We start from the raw sequence: 17,662 nt of genomic DNA, 5'->3' as shown, positions 1-17,662 counted from the left end.
AGGATGGGGGAGGGAGGATCTCAATGAAAGCTCCCAGCTGGGGAGCGTTTAAACTGATTCGGTAGGGGGATGGGAACCAGAGTGATTGGTAAACAAACAGAAGCAGTGTGTAAACTGTCAGGAAGCACAGGCAGATGACAGGGCAAAGTTGCAGTCAGTGGAGTGATTTTCAGTGTAACAGGGAGACAAAATCAAACATGGTGATGAATACAGGACCAAAGGTTTTATATTTGTCTGCAATGTTATGATAGTCTTCAAGGATTTCAATACTCAGGTAGATTGGGAAAATCAAGTTAGTGTTGGATTGGATGGCAATAGAGAATTTGTGGAATGCTTACAAGAAAGCTTTTTAAAGCTGCTTGTGGTTTTACTCACTCAGAGATCTGCTATTCTCAGTTGGGTGTTGTGCAATGAACCGGATTTGATGAAGGTGTGCAGGGTAAAGGAACCCTTAGAAGGCAGTGATCATATGATAGAATTCAGCTTGAAATTTGAGGAGAAGCTAAAGCAGCAGTATCCCTATTACAGTGGAGTAAAGGGATTTACAGAGGCTTGAGAGGGGATGGTCAACTTTGATTAGAAGGGGACATTAGCAGGGATGATGGCAGAACAACAATGGCTGGAGTTCCTGGGAGCAATTCAGAAGGCACAGGACAGATACACCCCAAAGAAGCAGCGGTATTCTGAAGGAAGAATGACACAGCCATGCTGACAAGGGAAATAAAAACAACATAAAAGCCAAAGAGAGGTCATACAACACAACAAAAGAAGGAAGTCAGAAGATTGGTAAGCTTTTAAAACCAACAGAAGCAACTAAAAAAACTGCAAGGGGCGATAAGATGGAATATAAAGTTAGCCAACAATATCAAAGTGGATATCAGAAGTATTTTCAGATATATAAAAAGTAAAAGAGAGGTGAGATTAGATATTGGGCAGCTGGAAAATGATGCTGGAGAGGTAGTCATGGGGGACAAGGAAATGGTGCATAAACTGAATAAATATTTTGCATCAGTCTTCACTGTGGAAGACAATAGCAGTATGGCAGATGCTTGAAAATGTCAGGGGGCAGAAATTAGTGCAGTTACCATTACTAGGAAGAAGGTGCTTGGGAAGCTGAAAGATCTGGAGGCAGATAAGTCACCTGGATCAGATGACTACACCCCAGGATTCTGAAAGATGTAGCTGAAGCGATTGTGGAGGTCTTAGTAATGATCTTACAAGAATCACGAGATTCTGGCATGGTCCCGGATGGTTCTGAAGGACTGGAAAATTGCAACTTTCAAGAAGGGAGGGAGGTAGAACAAAATGAAATTATAAGCCAGTTAATTTGAGCTCAGTGGTTAGGAAGATGTTGGAGTCAATTGTTTAAGATGATGTTTTGTGGTGCTTGATAAAATAGGCCGAAGTCAGGATGGTTTCCTTAAGGAAAAATCTTGCCTGATAAATCTGGTGGAATTCTTTGAGGAAGTAACAAGCAGGACAGACAAAGGAAAATCAATGGGTGCTGGGTACTTGGATTTTTCAAAAAACCTTTGACAAGGTGTCATACATGAGGCTGCTTAGCAAGCTAAGAGCCCACGGTATTACAGGGAAGATACTGGCATGGATAGAGGATTGGTAGTTGACGAGGGTCAAAGAGTGGAAATAAAGGGAGCCTTTTCTGATTGGCTGCCAGTGATGAACAATGTTCCCAGGGTTCAGTATTGGCCCACTTCTTTTTACATTGTATGTCAATGATTTGGATGACGGAATTAATGACAGAATTTTGTGGATAATAAGATATCTGCTGGGGCAGGTAGTGTTGAGGAAGCAGGGAAGAGAAAGATGTAGACAGATTAGGAAATTGAGAAATTAAATTAGGAAGTGTATGGTCATGCACTTTGGTCAAAGGAATAAAAACGAAGACTATTTTCCAAATAGGGAGAAAATTTAAAAATCTGAGGTGCAAAGGGACTTGGGAGCCCTTGTGTAGGATTCGCTAAAGGTTAACCTGCAGGTTGGGCCAGGTGTGAGGAAGGCAAATGCAATGTTAGCATTCATTTCAAGAAGCCTAAAAGATAAAAACAGGGCTGTAATGCGGAGGCTTTATAAGGGATTGGTGAGGCCTCACTTGGAGTATAGCAAGCAATTTTAGGTCACTTTTCAAAGAAAGGATGTGCTGACATTGCAGATGGTACAAGGGAGATTTACAAAAAATACTCTGGAATTGAAAGGTTCATCATGTGAGGATGACTGAAGACACTGGGCCTGTACTCACTGGAATGGAGAAGAATGAGGGGGAGATCTCACTGAAACCTATCGAATGTTGAAAGGCCTAGGTAGTAGAATGGATATGGAGAGCATGTTTCCTACAGTGGGGGAGTCTTGGACCAGAGGGCAAAATTTCAAATAGAGGGACGTCTATTTAGAATGGGGATGAAGAGGAGTTTCTTACGCCAGAGAGTGATGTTGCTACAGGTGGCTGTGGAGGCAAGTTCATTGGGTGTTTTTAAGACAGAGGTTAACAGATTCTTAATGTCAGGACGCGAAATGCCAAGAGATTCAGGTTGAAAGGGAAATAGATCAACCATGATGAAATGGTGGAGCAGATTTGATGGGCCAGATGGTCTGGTTCTGTTCTAGGGTCTTGTGGTCTTATGACACTGAAAGGCCTGGATAGAGAGGACGTGTGGAGAATGTTCCCATCAGCAGGGCAGTCTAGGATCCGAGGACAGAGTGACGGAATAAAAAGACATCCCTTTAGAACTGTGTTGAAGCAGAATTCTTCAGCCAGAGCACAGTGAATCTGTAGAATTCATTGCCACAGTTGGCTGTGGAGGCCGAGTCCTTGAGTACATTCAAGGCAGAGACTGATAGGTTCTTGGTAAGGAATTTAACGATTATGGGAAGCAGGTGGGAGAAATCAGTCACAATTAAATGGCAGAACAAAGTCGAAGGGCTGAATGGCCTAAATCGACTCTGGTTTCTTATTAGACGTTAAGGCAGCAGAATTAGGCCACTTGCCCCATCGAGTCTGCTGCAGTCTTATTACTTTTCCTTTTCAATGCCATTTTCCTGCTTTTTCTCCATAACATTTGATGCCCCAACAAATGGAGAACCTATGAACTTGTGCTTTAAATACAACCAAAGAAGTGGTCTCCACAACCATCTGTGGCAATGAACCCATAGAATTACCACCCTCTGGTTGAAGAAACCCCTGAGGTTCCATTCCTTTTGCAGGGGGGGAGGGAGGGAGGTGTGGAATGTCAATAGATGAAGGATAAGTTTGAGACTGGACAGTGTAAGGGGGCCTTTAGGGTGATGGCAAGATGGAGAGGTAAGAGAGCTGTCAAAGTGTGAAGTAGCTCCTGGCAGAAATTTTTCAACTCTCCAACGACAGACTTCCAAAGTCCTTCAAGGAAAAGGTAAAAAGGTCAGTCTCATTGTCCTGCCTCGGCCTTTGGGTCACAAAAGAGGAAGGCCAAATTCTTCAGCCAGGTAGAAGACAGGACTGAGGGAGAACAGAGAAGGATGGACAGGTGAGGAGAGGTTAAGCAGACTGACCCTGAGATGTGGGGAGGATATATGGGCTGGAGCAGGGGTCCCGGTCTCTGAATGAAGAATCAGTGGTTCAGGGTGGAGATGGTAAGAAATTCTTTCGCCTGAAAGGTTGTGGAATCCTGGGAATTTTAAGCAACCCCACCACACCCCCCTCCAAACCCAACAGAAGTCTCTGTGAATCCAGGAGAGGTTTCAGGTGCATTGGGGATTGGGGGGGATGGGGGGGGAGGACAGTGGGGCCAGGAGCCTCATTCTCTCCTGAGCTGCTTCACGGGGACGTTTCTGACCCCCAACACCCTTCCACCCGTCACCTCCTTCGTGCACACTCTGTGCTGATTCCCAATCATGAGCCGAAAATGCCACATGTTCTCACGGCCCCATGCTGATCTGGAGCGTCACAGATAATGGAAAGAGGGGTAACTGAGGTGCAAAACCAGAACAGGTGAGCATCAACCCAGCAAGGCAGAGGTCACTTGCATCTCTCGATAGATCCCAATCCTGCCTCCTCCAGTGCGTCCATCCTGAACCCCCTTCCAATACAGACACAGCTCCCGAACGTCAGGAGGTCAAAGGGCAGTGGAGCATCACTGTCCACAGATGCCCCATATCGATTATCACCATCCCTGGCACTGAACTCCAAACTCCCCTCCTCATCAAGAGCACCAGAGGGCAGCTGTTCTCCATGAAGGGGGCAATTAGTGCCCCTGATTACCACCCCACTGAGTCTGATCTGACACCAAGCCTAGTTGGGAGGTGGGCCACATGCCAGTGGAAGGGCGCCTTCATCCAGTGAAGATGATCGGTTCATAGGACCTGCACCCATGCTGCTCCCCATGTGCTGTGGAGTTCCCTGATGGATTGAGGAATCAGCGGATGAGCACAGTGCGGGATCCAGCTCCTGAGCCTGAAGGTGGAAGGAAGGAAGGAAGGACAGGCAGGCAATGGAATCAAACTCCTAATCCCCAATGGGGAGATTCTCCATCATCTGAGAAGCAGATATGGGCTGTGGAGATGAGTATGAGTCTGCAAGCAGAGTGTGTGTTCGACTACACAAACACACGGACAAGGAACGGAGGGACATTGTGGGAGGTACTACCTCCCTCCCTCCACCCACACACTACAGGAGGCTCCTACAGACATCTTCAAATGATCTGTTGAAATGATCCCGATGGATTAAAGGGTTAGCATACAAGGACCTATGGTGATCGCAGTGAATCCTACCAAATATTGAAAGCAACACACCCAAATAACTGGAGAAACTCAGCAGGTCAGGCAGCATCTATGGAAATGAATAAACATTCAACATTTCTGGATAGAGTGGGCATGGAGAAGATGCTTCCAATAGTGGGAAAGTCTAGGACCATAGGGCATGGCCTCAGAATACGTTCCTTTAGTACAGAGATAAGGAGAAATTTCTTCAGACAGAAGGCGGTGAATCTGCGGATCTTAATACCACAGAGCGACTGTGGAGGCCAAGACATTGAGCATATTTAGTAGTTTCTTGATTAGTAAGGGTGTCAAAGGTTACAGGGGGAAAGCAGGAGAATAGGGTTGAGAGGGATAAAAAATCAGCCATGATTGATGGCAGAGCAGACTCGATGGGCCAAATAGTCTAATTCTGCACCCAAGTCTTATGGGCTGGTTACACCATGGTTCAATTACAGCAAATCAAATGCGCAGCAACGTAAGAAGTTGCAGAGTAATGAACTTAGCCCAATACACCACAGGCATGTCCCTCCCACCATTGGTAGCATCCACAGGAGGTAATGTCCATCATCAGAGATCCCCAGCGTCCGTCACCATACTCTGTTCTCATTGCTCCCATCGGGCAGAAGGTACAGCAGCCTGAGGCCCCACATCACCAGGTTCAGGAACAGCTACTTCCCTTCAAACAACCCGCTCAACCCTAATCACTACATCAGTATAGCAACACTGTGAAAACTTTACAATACAATGGATGATTCTTTGTTCTAATTTGTGTTCTTCCTTGTTTAAGTTACAGCAGCTGATTAATCCACCCACCCGGCATGTGTGGGAAGGAAACGGGGGCCCCGGGGGAACCCACAGGGACACAGGGAAAATGTGCAAAATCCACACAGACGATGCCGGAGTTTGGGATGGAACCATCGAGCCCAAGCCCCTGTGTCTGCGAGGCGGCGGCTGTATCCAAAGAAAGGCCAGACTCTCTGCAGAGGGAGGGGATTGAGGGCTCACGACTGATTTCGGGTACGGGGTGTGGTTTATGGTGAGGAGAGATTAGGCAGAGTGGGTGGGGATTCTCTGGAGCTTGGGAGGGTGACAGAAGGTCTCTGTGAGATGCAAAACTCTCAGAAGTAATGGGGGGAGTGGGGGAAAGGGTAACGTAGGAGCTGGTCTCCTCCTGGTAGGGAGTCTAGGACCAAGGGTCCCGGTCCCAGAAAGAAATTCAAGGTAGAGACGGAGAGAGATTCCTTTACCCTGAAGCTTGTGAGATATTCAGGCATCTCTCCCCCAGTTTACTAGTGGAGAACCCGTGTATCGAAGCGAGGTTTCCAGATATTGAGATCACCGAGAAATGCAGAGTGAGTGTAGGGCACATGGGGTGGAGGGAGCAGACCAAATGTGGTCAGAGAGAATGGGAAAGCAGAGGCGAGGGGCCAAACTACCTTGTTATGACTGTGTATTGAATCATTTGCCTGCACTGCACTTGCACCTTACTCTAACCTCAATGTTCATCCAGATCAAATCATTGCACAGTGCAGTTTGTAAGACAAGATTTTCACTGTATAATGACAATAACCAACCAATACCAACTCAACTTGCGCCTTCTGTCTAGAAAATGTCCAAATCCCTCCATTTCCAGCACAAACATGTGCCTATCTAACAGCCACTGAATTGCCTCTATTGTATCCACCTCCATCACAGGAAGCAAGCCTCGAACATCCACCACACTGTGTGAAATCACCTATCCCGCTCATCTCCTTTGCACCCTCTATAAAGCTTCCATATCCCTTTTTACATAGAGATTTACCAGGGTGCTACCTGGATTAGAGAGCACGTCTTTTCAGGATAAGTTGAGTGAGCTGGGGTTTTTCTCTTTGGAGGGAGCAGGATGAAAGGTGACTTTATGTACAAGATGATAAGAGGCATAGATCGAGTGAGGAGTCAGAGATTTTTGTCCAGGGCGGAAATGGCTGATGTGAGGAGGGATCATTCCAAGGTTACTGGAGGGAAATATATGGTGTGATATCAGAGGTAGTTTTCTTTTCCACACAGAGTAGTGGTTGTATGGAATACCCTGCAGATACAGGTGGCGGTCGGGGCAGATACATAAGCAACTCTTAAATAGACACACAGCTGAAGGAAAAATGGAAGGTTATGTGGAAAGGATGAATTAGATTGATCTTAGAGTGGATTAAAAGTTTGGCATAACATCGTGGGCCGGAAGGTCTGTACTATGCTATCTTAACAGACATCAGATAACAGATGGGTCCTGGTGAGAGGTTGGGCAGTGAGTGTTTGTGAGGCCAGAAGGATCTGTTATAGTGCTGCCTCTCTAAATAGTATTAATAAATAAACAAATAAATTCCGTTTGCCTTTTCAATAACCTGTTGCACCTGAAAATCAAATTTCGACAACTTCCTCTTGACTGGCAGACAGACTCAAAGGAGAGGGCCTGGCTTGACACATTCATAGAGACGGTAAAAGTTAGTTCAATCGGAGGAATGTCTCCAGCTGCCGAGGTACGATCAGATACTTTCTGTTCAGACATATAACTCAGCAGATGAAATGGGAGGTCCCACATTGGCAGAGAGTAACAGTTCGGAACAAGAAGCCACCAGATCTGCCTACAAACAGGCAGACTGCTGGACCACATACAAAGGACAACAGCCATCGAAGCCTCCAGAGTGACAATCTCTTCCTACAAAAAAACAACACACTCCATCTTGTCTATAACCTGTTGCAGCAAGACCCAAAACAAGCTGGGACAAGAATACCCCCACACCCTATGTCTGGCAAGTCCCAGGTTTGACACAAATGTTCTGGTGTATGGGAGCCTTTTCTTTCTCTCCTTAGCCTCTGTGTAAGATCAGCCATTTACTCTCCTTACATTTGTAGAGCCTCACCCACTGGTCATGTCCCACAGTCCTGCCTGTCAGCAGCACTTAACGCAGACCAAGGAGCCTCTGCATCATTTTAATGCATATTAACACACTTGGTCCCACCCTACTGGAGATATTTATCCTCAGTTTACCCTTCCCTTCCCAACCACCTCTACAACTGCAAACAAGCCAGTTTGGTTTCTTTCCCAGAGCTGAAGGATGAATTTGTACTCAAACCAGTGACATGAGTAATCTCAGCATTTTCTGAACTTCCAAAAATGCCCAAAAAATCCTATTCCAATTTGAACTTTACTGCGGATGTCCATTTATAGTGGACGTGTGAATTCCATACAAACACAGTTATAGAGTTCAGGATCCAACCTTGGACAAAAGAACTGTGTGCCCACCCCCTACCACTGTATGTGTTTTTTCTACAACGTTTGTTCTGTGACAGTAGCAATACAATAGATAAACATAAGCTGAGTGGGACAATTCCTCCCTTAGCCTGCTGTTATCGGTAGAAGTTTCTGTAGCTGACAATCACAAGTCAGGTGTCTGATGTGCTCTCATATTGATGCAGGAAGCCATTACTCATTCCCCACAACTCCCTTCGCTCACTCATCCAGCTTCTCTCTCACCAGCCCATTCAAAAGGAACCTGTTGCTCATCAGCAACATATCTCTGGCCACTGTCAGTTCCAGGTGCAATCTGTCTGGCTGAACTCAGCAGTCCTGCTGGTTGTATTGTAACCTGCAACAACAACTCCAATGCACCAGTCACTCAGCCCAATTCATCTCGGGCGCATTCCTCCCTACCTTAAGTAGCATCTATAGGAGGTGTTGCCTTAAGAAGGTTACTTCCATTGTGATAAGATTCCCACCATCTGGGTCATGGCATCTTCTCGCAGGAGGTCCCACACCACTAGTTTCAAGTATAGGCACTTCCCTTTGAACTACCCCGTTCTTCAACCTCAAGTACAGAGCACTACAGACCGACCACGCACCTCTCATGAGTTTAAACACCTGTGTCCGGTCAACCCTACTTTGCACCAGGGGCAACAGTCACAGCCTATCTGGTCTCTCCTTGTAGCTCAAGCCCTCCAGTCCTGGTAACATTGCCACAAATATTTTCTGCACTGTCTTACAGAATCACATCCTTCTTATATCTGGATGATGAGAACTGTGCACGGAACTCCAAGTCTGTTCCCAACAACAATTGGTACAGTTGTAACGTGATGTCCCGACTCCTGTGTAACCATGGACCCGTCTGAAATGGCAGTTCATTTCAGCACTATTGTCCTGCTTGGTGCAATTTCCTTTCCTTCATAATTGTTGATCGTCTGTGTGTTCCCCGCACCCCTGGGCCCGTGAGCCACTGCACATTTTTCGATCGTATTGGTGTGTCACTGTACATGAATAAAGTTCCACTGGACGCGGGAACAAGGTTTACATTGGGTCAGCGCAGGCAATCATTTCCTGTATATACACACACACACACAAATTCATACCTGCACATACACACACAGGAACAGAGAGGGCTTCCGAAGATGCTGCCTAAGCCAACTAGCAGACCCCACACCCTCACCTCTCACCGGACACCAATGAACAAATTAAAACATGACACACAAACATGAGCACATCCCTCGAGCTGGAAAGGGATAAGGACAAACCCATCTTTCCATTATTTGCAGACCATGTAACAGACTGATTTCTGTTCCTTTACACTCGCAACCACTGATGCCAAACCGCCCACACCCCTGACATTCCATCGCCAGTTTTGGCCCGTGACCAAACAGGCAGCATTTTCGGCAGTGACAGCTACACACATCCACACATCCCACATCACACGACGCAAGGCACAAAGCAGTTCCCATGGAACAGAGCGGGATACAGAGTACTGACCCCAACCTCCTCTCCCCAGCCTGGATTTGCGAGGGCACTACCCCACTCGGGCACCACCACCTCTGGAGGATAGGCAGACAGAGAAAAATGACCACTTACCTCTGACAAAGATATTGATGCTGTCTTTGGTTTTGCCCAGGATGTTGCTGGCCTCGCAACTGAAAGTACCATTCACCTGGTAGGTCACCTGGTCCACGGTCAACTGGTGGCCCATTGCCCGCACCTCACTGGGGAGGTCACCGCCATTCCTAAGCAGGGAGACCGAAGGGAGGGCTTGTGAGACAGCAGCAGCAGCAGGGTTGAAAGAACAAACTGTCCCATACACGAATGGGGAGGTGAGTGGGGCTGAACTGAGTCACAGAGCAGGAGAGGAGTAGAGGGGATGGGGCTGGTTGGGGGTTCAAAGTGCCCGGAGGTGGTGCAGAGGAACTGAGGCAGGGTCACAGACACATAAAGGAGTGTAGGGAGTCTTGGGACTGTGGCTGCAGCGGTATGACAGGAATCGCTGAGCGGTGGAGCAGGCATCAGAGGGGTGGAAGTGCCCAGGAAGGAATCACTTGGTTATTAAGATAATGATGGACCCGTGGCTGGGCGATTCAATCCCAGCATGCATCGCATGATGTTCCCTGTTTCCATGGTCCGATTGGGGAATATTGAGGCGGGGGTTGAGACCTTGGAGCAGACCAGATTCCAGTTGGAAGTACAGGCATCACCCAGCAGGACCTGTCTGTCTGTGCCCACAGAGCACGAGGTCCCCAACACTAAGACAGAGCCTACTTGGCAAATCCACACTAGTGCTGGCTCCGATGAGGTTCCCAATCACTTCTGTAGCCGGAGTTCTCCTGTGGGACCTGTTTGGTGGGGTCCTGGCTTGGATTCCAGTGTTCCTATCCATTGGCAGCATGCTGACTCCACTCCTGTCCATGTGGGGATGGGGTGGGTGGGGGGGGGGGTTACCATTTGAACCAGCAGTGAGGATATCGCGTATGCACACTCACATGTACCACCGGTAGCTAGTGACGGCAGGATTAGCCTTCACGTTACACGTGAGGGAAGCATGTTCCCTGTCCAGGTACCAGTTGTCGTCATAGCCCTCGATGGTGACGATGGGAGGATCTGTGGGGGAACACAACCGCAGCCCAAATCAAATCTGCACCCATCAACATCTGTGACCACCTCCCTCTTCCACACTCCCTGCCTCTGTGACCCCTTTTCTTCCCCTACAGATACCTGGTCTGTGAAACCCTCCCTCCCCTACACCCCTGCTAGTCTGTGACTCCCTCATGTGACCTCTCGCCCTCCCCTACACCATCCTCCCCCGATCCTGTAAATCCTCCCTCCCCTATCTGCTTCCCTGCATCTGTGACCCAGTCCCTTCCCTGCGTCACAATGCCCATGGTACTCACAACGGATAGTCAAAGCGATGTTGATGACATCGGGTCTCTCCAGTGTTCGGTGGGTGACCACACACTCCAACGTCATTCCGTCCAGCTCACTACTGGGCACTGCCTGGTACTGGCTGGTGACGGTGGTGGTGCCATCCGCGTTCTGCGTCAGTTCCATGGTGGTGTTCCCGGGTACAGTGCCACGCCAGATGATAGAGGCCGGGGGCTTTCCATCTGCTGCAATACAACTGGCCACGGGCACTGGAGATTTCCCGGAGTTGACCGGCATTGGATTGCCACTGATACGCGGCTCGGCTGCAAGGCAACAAGATCAGAGGAGGCTCAAACGTGGCACCACTTGCACAAGCCAAATGGTGTTACCCGCTCCAGTCCGGTATGGGATGGGGTATAACTCATGGGGATTACCCAAGTCAGGAATTCCCAAACTGGGATCCACAGACCACTTGCTTAATGGGATTGGGCCATGGCATATAAAAGGTTGTAAACCCCTGATCTAAGTAAAGATATGCTGGCTCTGGAGAAGGTCCACAGGGGGTTCCCGAGAGTGAAAGGGTTAACATGAGGGGCTTTGGAGGCTCTGGACATGTACTTGCTGGACTGTAGAAGAATGGGGGGGGGGCAGGGGAGATCACATTGAAGTCTATCAAATATTGACAATCCTATATAGAGTTGACAGGGAGAGGATGTTTCCTATAGTGGGAGGGTCTAGGACCAGAAGGCACAGCCTCAGAATAGAGGGGCATCACTTTATAACCAAGATGAGGAGGAATTTCTTAGCCAGAGAGTGGTGAATATGTGGAATTTATTGACACAGACAGCTCTGGAGACCAAATCACTGAGCATATTTAAAGCAGAGGTTGATCAATTCTTGATTAGTCAGGCTGTCAAAGGTTGCGGTGAGGAGACAGGATAATGAGATGGATCTGAGGCACAGAGACTGAGGACCAATGACTGGGATCGGTGTGGACAGGTGCTGGGAATTGCCTGAGCAAGTCACTGGAGCTAGGGGTGGGAAGGGATAGGAGGTATGAGGGTATGGAGGGAGGTGAAGAAACAGATGGAAGTTGTTGTCTAATGCATCTTGGCAAGTTGCTGCAGTGGGGGGAGGAGGTTGCCGAAGGGCAAGGATGGTTCCTTATCCAGTATGGTGACAATGTAGGGAATGGGTGTGAAGAAACACAAAAGAGTCCCAGGGTCTGTCCTTACTCGGGACAGTGAGGACAAGGAGGGGGAGGGGAGGAGATTCTGGCAGTCAATGCTTACCCAGCACGGTGAGGTTGGTGGCTGCCTCCTGGTTGCCCTCGGGGTAGGTGGCAAACTCACAGCTGTAGATGCCATCATCAGTCATGAGGAGACGGTCAATAACCAACGAGGCGTCGGTCAGGCTGGCATTCCGGAAGTGGATGCGCTGGTTGGTATCCACTGGGTAGTTGGTGCCATATTGGGGGTTATGCACGGCCAGGTTTTGCTTGGCCCCTGATGGGTCCTTCACCCAGGTCACCTGGGTGACCTCGATATTGGAGTCAGGGTCCACGAACTGGCAACGCAGCACCACCTGGTTCCCCACATAGCCAAAGACAGCGGGCTCCACCTTCACATGCTGGGCAACAGCAACTGGGACAGGAAAGATCAGAGAAGCATGGATCAGCGCCCAGTCCAAAGTCAAACCCAGCATGCAACAGCCAATGCTGAGTTCAAGTCCAATGTCACCTCTAAAAGCAATTATCCAACATCACCCAATGTGCAGCGTCACCCTCAAAGGCAGAATTCAACATCACAGAGGCACGGAAAAGTACAGCAGAGAAGCTGTATGGGTCATCTAGTCCATTCTGCACAATTTCAACTGCCTAGCGCCATCAACCTGCATCCATACCCCTCACAACCATGTACTCCTTTAAACACTGAAATTGAGCTCGCATACACAACTTGCACTGGCAGCTCATTCCACACTCTCAGGTCCCTCCGAGTAAAGAAGTTTCCCCTCATGTTCCCCATAAACTTTTCACCTTTCAACCTTAACCCATGACCTCTAGTTCAGTCCCTCCTAATCTCAGTGGAAAAAACCTGATTGCATTTATCCTATCAATATCACTCGTAATTTTGTATACCTCTATCAAATTTCCCCTCAGTCTTTTATGTTCCAAGCAATAGTCCTAACTTATTCAATTGTTCCTGATAACTCAGGTTCTCCAGTCACAGCAACATCCTTGTAAATTTTCTGTTCTTTTTCACCCTTATTTAAATCTTTCCGGGGGTAGGGGACCAAAACAGCACACAATACTCAGATTAGGCCTCCCCAATGTCTTATCCAACATCAACATAGCATCCCATCTCCTGCTCCATCACCTGCCTTGTCTCATGCCCTAATAGCAGTTCAAGTATCGCACACTATGTTAAGGAAAGTTTACTGAACACATTAGACAAATTCCATTCCAATTCATCCTTTTACAGTATGGGAGTCCCAGTCAATATGTGTAAAGTTAAAATCATGTTTTATAACAACCTTAAGTTTGTTACATCAGACTGCAATCTTTCTACAAATTTGTTCCTCTAAATCTCGCGGACTGTTGTAATATAGCCCCATTAACAAGGTCATACCTTTAATATTTTTCAGTTCCACCCATGATGCCTCACCAGACGAGTTCTCTGGTTTGTCTGGACTGAGTACTGCCATGACATATTCCTGACTGGTCATGCCACCTTTGATGTGTTGAGTCTAAAACAATCTATCCCCAGAATATTGAACGCAAACACGGGGAAATCTGCAGATGCTGGAAATTCAAGCAACACACACAAAATGCTGGTGGGATGCAGCAGGCCAGGCAGGATTCGGGCCAAGTCCTGACGAAGGGTCTCGCCCAAAACGTCGACTGTGCTTCTTCCTATAGATGCTATCTGGCCTGCTGCATTCCACCAGCATTTTGTGTGCGTTTCCAGAATACTGAGCTACCAGTCCTGCCACCTCCTGCAACCAAGTCTCACTAATGAATACAATATCACAATTCCATATGTTGATCAATGTGTTCAGCTCATCTGCCTTTCCTGCGATGCTTCTTGCAATGAAATATGTGCAGGATGTTAGTGGCACCACGCTCAACCTCTTGTTTCTTGACTTCGTCTGAGGTCTGTCTTCACAACCTCTCCACAATCAGTTCTGGCACTCTGGTTCCCATCCCCCTGTAACACCAGCCGAACTACCACCACCCCCCCACACACCCTCGGCAAATCTTCTAGCTTGGATATTACCCTCTTCCAGTTCAGGTACAAACTGTCCCTTCTGTACCGATCTAATCTTTCCGGAAAAGAGCTCGGTGATTCAAATATCCGACATTCTCTTATTGTACTACTTACACACACACACTCTTAATGTAACTTACAAAAAATTTCATGACATATGCCAATGATATTAAACCTGATTCTGACTATTGTCACATCTACCGAAATTACAGTGAAAAGTTGCCTTGTGGCCTGTTCATACAGATCAAATCATTACACAATGCATTGAGGTGGAACAAGGTATATAGTAATGGAATTCAGAACAAAGTGAAAGTACAGAGCACGTGAAACAAAATGCAAGATCACGAAGAGGTCGATTGTGAAGTTGAGAGTCCATCCAATCTGATTCAGTCAATAGTCTTACAACGGTGGGGTAGAAACTGTCCTTGAGCCTGGAGGGATGTGCTTTCAGGCTTTTCTATCTTCTGGAAATATGTCCATCTATGTGAGTCCAATTGGCCTGTGCTTGGCCCAGGTCGCTGTAAACCTTTCCTATCCATGTACTGTACCTGTCCAGCTGTGTTATAAGAATTCCCTCAAGGTCTTCTTGCAGCTTGAGTTAAAGGCGGCAAACACAATATTAGCATTCCTTACAAGAGGACTGGAATACAAAAGCAAGGATGTAATGCTGAGGCTTTGTAAGGCATTGTTCAGACCACACTTGTAGTATTGTGCACAGCGTTAGGCCTCCTTACCAGAGAAAAGATATACCGACATTGGACAGGGTCCAGAGGAGTTTCACTAGAAATATTCTGGGTTAACATATGAGGAGCGTTTGATGCCTCTGGGTCTGTACTTGCTGGAGTTTAGAAGAATGGGAGTGGAATTATTAAATTCTTGATTGAATTACAGAGAGAAGGTTGGGAATGTGGTTGGGGAAAATTCTGATCCTATATTTTATAAATCTTGTTATTGTACCTTACCCCTGCAACTTCCTCTGGCAACTCATTCCATACACCCACCATCCTCGATGTGGAAAACCTGAGCCCCCTTGTGTCGCCTTTAAATCATTCCCTTCCTATCTTAAACCTGTGTCCTCTAGTTTCAGATACCCAACACTGAGGAAAAACTGTAACTATTCACCCTATTTCGCCCCTCATGATTTCACACACATCATAAGGTCACCCCACAGTCGACTAGGTACCAGGGAGTAAACTCCTTGCCTGTCAGCTCATTTTCATGGAAATCCTCTGCCCATGTAGAGTGCCAGTTCTTGGGTGGGGGGGGACTGTGGGGGCCGGGGGAAGAATTCTCAGGATATTGTTGCTGTCCCCAGAAATCAGCAGATGCACCAGCACTGGAAGCCTGGAAACATAGATCCAGGGGAAGCACCGGTCAGCCAGCCAGCCATTTAGCACTGGACCAGGCCCTTCGACCTGCCGACTACATGGCACTGGAAGGTATAGGAGCAGAATTAGGCCACAACCCATTGAGTCTATCCTGCCAATCAACAAGGGTGTATTTTTACATTCTCCCACATTCTCCCTGTGATAATTAACCCTCTCATTTATCAAGAATTTAACAAACTTTGCCTTAAATATACCCAGTGACTGGTCCTGGATTCTGCCACTATAGATCCATCCAGGCCTTTTAGAATCCAGGAAGTGACAGTCAATTTCCCCAACCCTGCCCACCACCAACCCCCCACCATCCTACTGAACTGCACTAAGTACAGGCTGAAACACAAAACGCTCCCTACCACTTAGAAGGAGGTGGGGTAGCATTGCTAGTTAGAGAGGAGATTAACGCAATAGAAAGGAAGGACATTAGCCAGGAGGATGTGGAATCGATATGGGTAGAGCTGCATAACACTAAGGGGCAGAAAACGCTGATGGGAGTTGTGTACAGGCCACCTAACAGTAGTAGTGAGGTTGGGGATGGTATTAAACAGGAAATTAGAAATGCGTGCAATAAAGGAACAGCAGTTATAACGGGTGACTTCAATCTACATATAGATTGGGTGAAACAAATTGGTAAGGGTGCTGAGGGAGAGGATTTCTTGGAATGTATACGGGGTGGTTTTTTGAACCAACATGTCGAGGAACCAACTAGAGAGCAGGCTATTCTAAACTGGGCATTGAGCAATGAGGAAGGGATAATTAGCAATCTTGTCGTGAGAGGCCCCTTGGGTAAGAGTGACCATAATATGGTGGAATTCTTCATTAAGATGGAGAGTGACATCGTTAATTCAGAAACAAAGGTTCTGAACTTAAAGAAGGGTAACTTTGAAGGTATGAGACGTGAATTAGCTAAGATAGACTGGCAAATGACACTTAAAGGGTTGACGGTGGATATGCAATGGCAAGCATTTAAAGATCACATGGATGAACTACAACAATTGTTCATCCCAGTTTTGCAAAAGAATAAATCAGGGAAGGTAGTGCACCCGTGGCTGACAAGGGAAATTAGGGGTAATATCAATTCCAAAGAAGAAGCATACAAATTAGCCAGAGAAAGTGGCTCAGCTGAGGACTGGGAGAAATTCAGAGTCCAGAGAGGAGGACAAAGGGCTTAATTAGGAAAGGGAAAAAAGATTATGAGAGAAAACTGGCAGGGAACATAAAAACTGACTGTAAAAGCTTTTATAGATATCTGAAAAGAAAAAGATTGGTTAAGACAAATGTAGTCCCCTACAGACAGAAACAGGTGAATTGATTATGGGGAGCAAGGACATGGGAGACCAATTGAATAACTACTTTGGTTCTGTCTTCACTAAGGAGGACACAAATAATCTTCCAGAAATAGTAGGGGACAGTGGGTCCAGTGAGATGGAGGAACTGAGGGAAATACATGTCAGTAGGGAAGTGGTGTTAGGTAAATTGAAGGGATTAAAGGCAGATAAATCCCCAGGGCCAGATGGTCTGCATCCCAGAGTGCTTAAGGAAGTAGCCCAAGAAATAGTGGATGCATTAGTAATAATTTTTCAAAACTCTTTAGATTCTGGACTAGTTCCTGAGGATTGGAGGGTGGCTAATGTAACCCCACTTTCTAAAAAAGGAGGAAGAGAGAAACCGGGGAATTATAGACTGGTTAGCCTAACATCAGTGGTGGGGAAAATGCTAGAGTCAGTTATCAAAGATGTGATAACAGCACATTTGGAAAGCGGTGAAATCATCGCACAAAGTCAGCATGGATTTGTGAAAGGAAAATCATGTCTGACAAATCTCATAGAATTTTTTGAGGATGTAACTAGTAGAGTGGATAGGGGAGAATCAGTGGATGTGGTATATTTGGATTTTCAAAAGGCTTTTGACAAGGTCCCACACAGGAGATTAGTGTGCAAACTTAAAGCACACGGTATTGGGGGTAAGGTATCGATGTGGATAGAGAATTGGTTGGCAGACAGGAAGCAAAGAGTGGGAATAAATGGGACCTTTTCAGAATGGCAGGCAGTGACTAGTGGGGCACCGCAAGGCTCAGTGCTGGGACCCCAGTTGTTTACAATGTATAATAATGA

At 47.0% G+C, this 17,662-nt stretch overlaps 1 protein-coding gene across 2 annotated transcripts in view; it reads right to left on the bottom strand.

Annotated features, from left to right (window-relative positions):
• The window catches only part of LOC134350872 (nectin-2-like), a 67,288-nt gene that overhangs the window by 36,534 nt on the left and 13,092 nt on the right, over window positions 1-17,662 (bottom strand). For both annotated transcript variants that reach the window (XM_063056658.1, XM_063056659.1), the window contains exons 2-5: window positions 12,193-12,543; window positions 10,930-11,223; window positions 10,522-10,639; window positions 9,623-9,771 (exon numbers count right to left, since the gene is read on the bottom strand). In XM_063056658.1, the coding sequence (XP_062912728.1) occupies window positions 9,623-9,771; window positions 10,522-10,639; window positions 10,930-11,223; window positions 12,193-12,543 (912 nt within the window). The remainder of the gene's footprint in view (window positions 1-9,622; window positions 9,772-10,521; window positions 10,640-10,929; window positions 11,224-12,192; window positions 12,544-17,662) is intronic.

Source organism: Mobula hypostoma, chromosome 8, assembly GCF_963921235.1.
Source record: "Mobula hypostoma chromosome 8, sMobHyp1.1, whole genome shotgun sequence".
Taxonomy (NCBI): Eukaryota; Metazoa; Chordata; class Chondrichthyes; order Myliobatiformes; family Myliobatidae; genus Mobula; species Mobula hypostoma.
The sequence above is the reverse complement of the archived record's forward strand: the minus strand, read 5'-3'. Positions and strand labels throughout refer to the sequence as shown.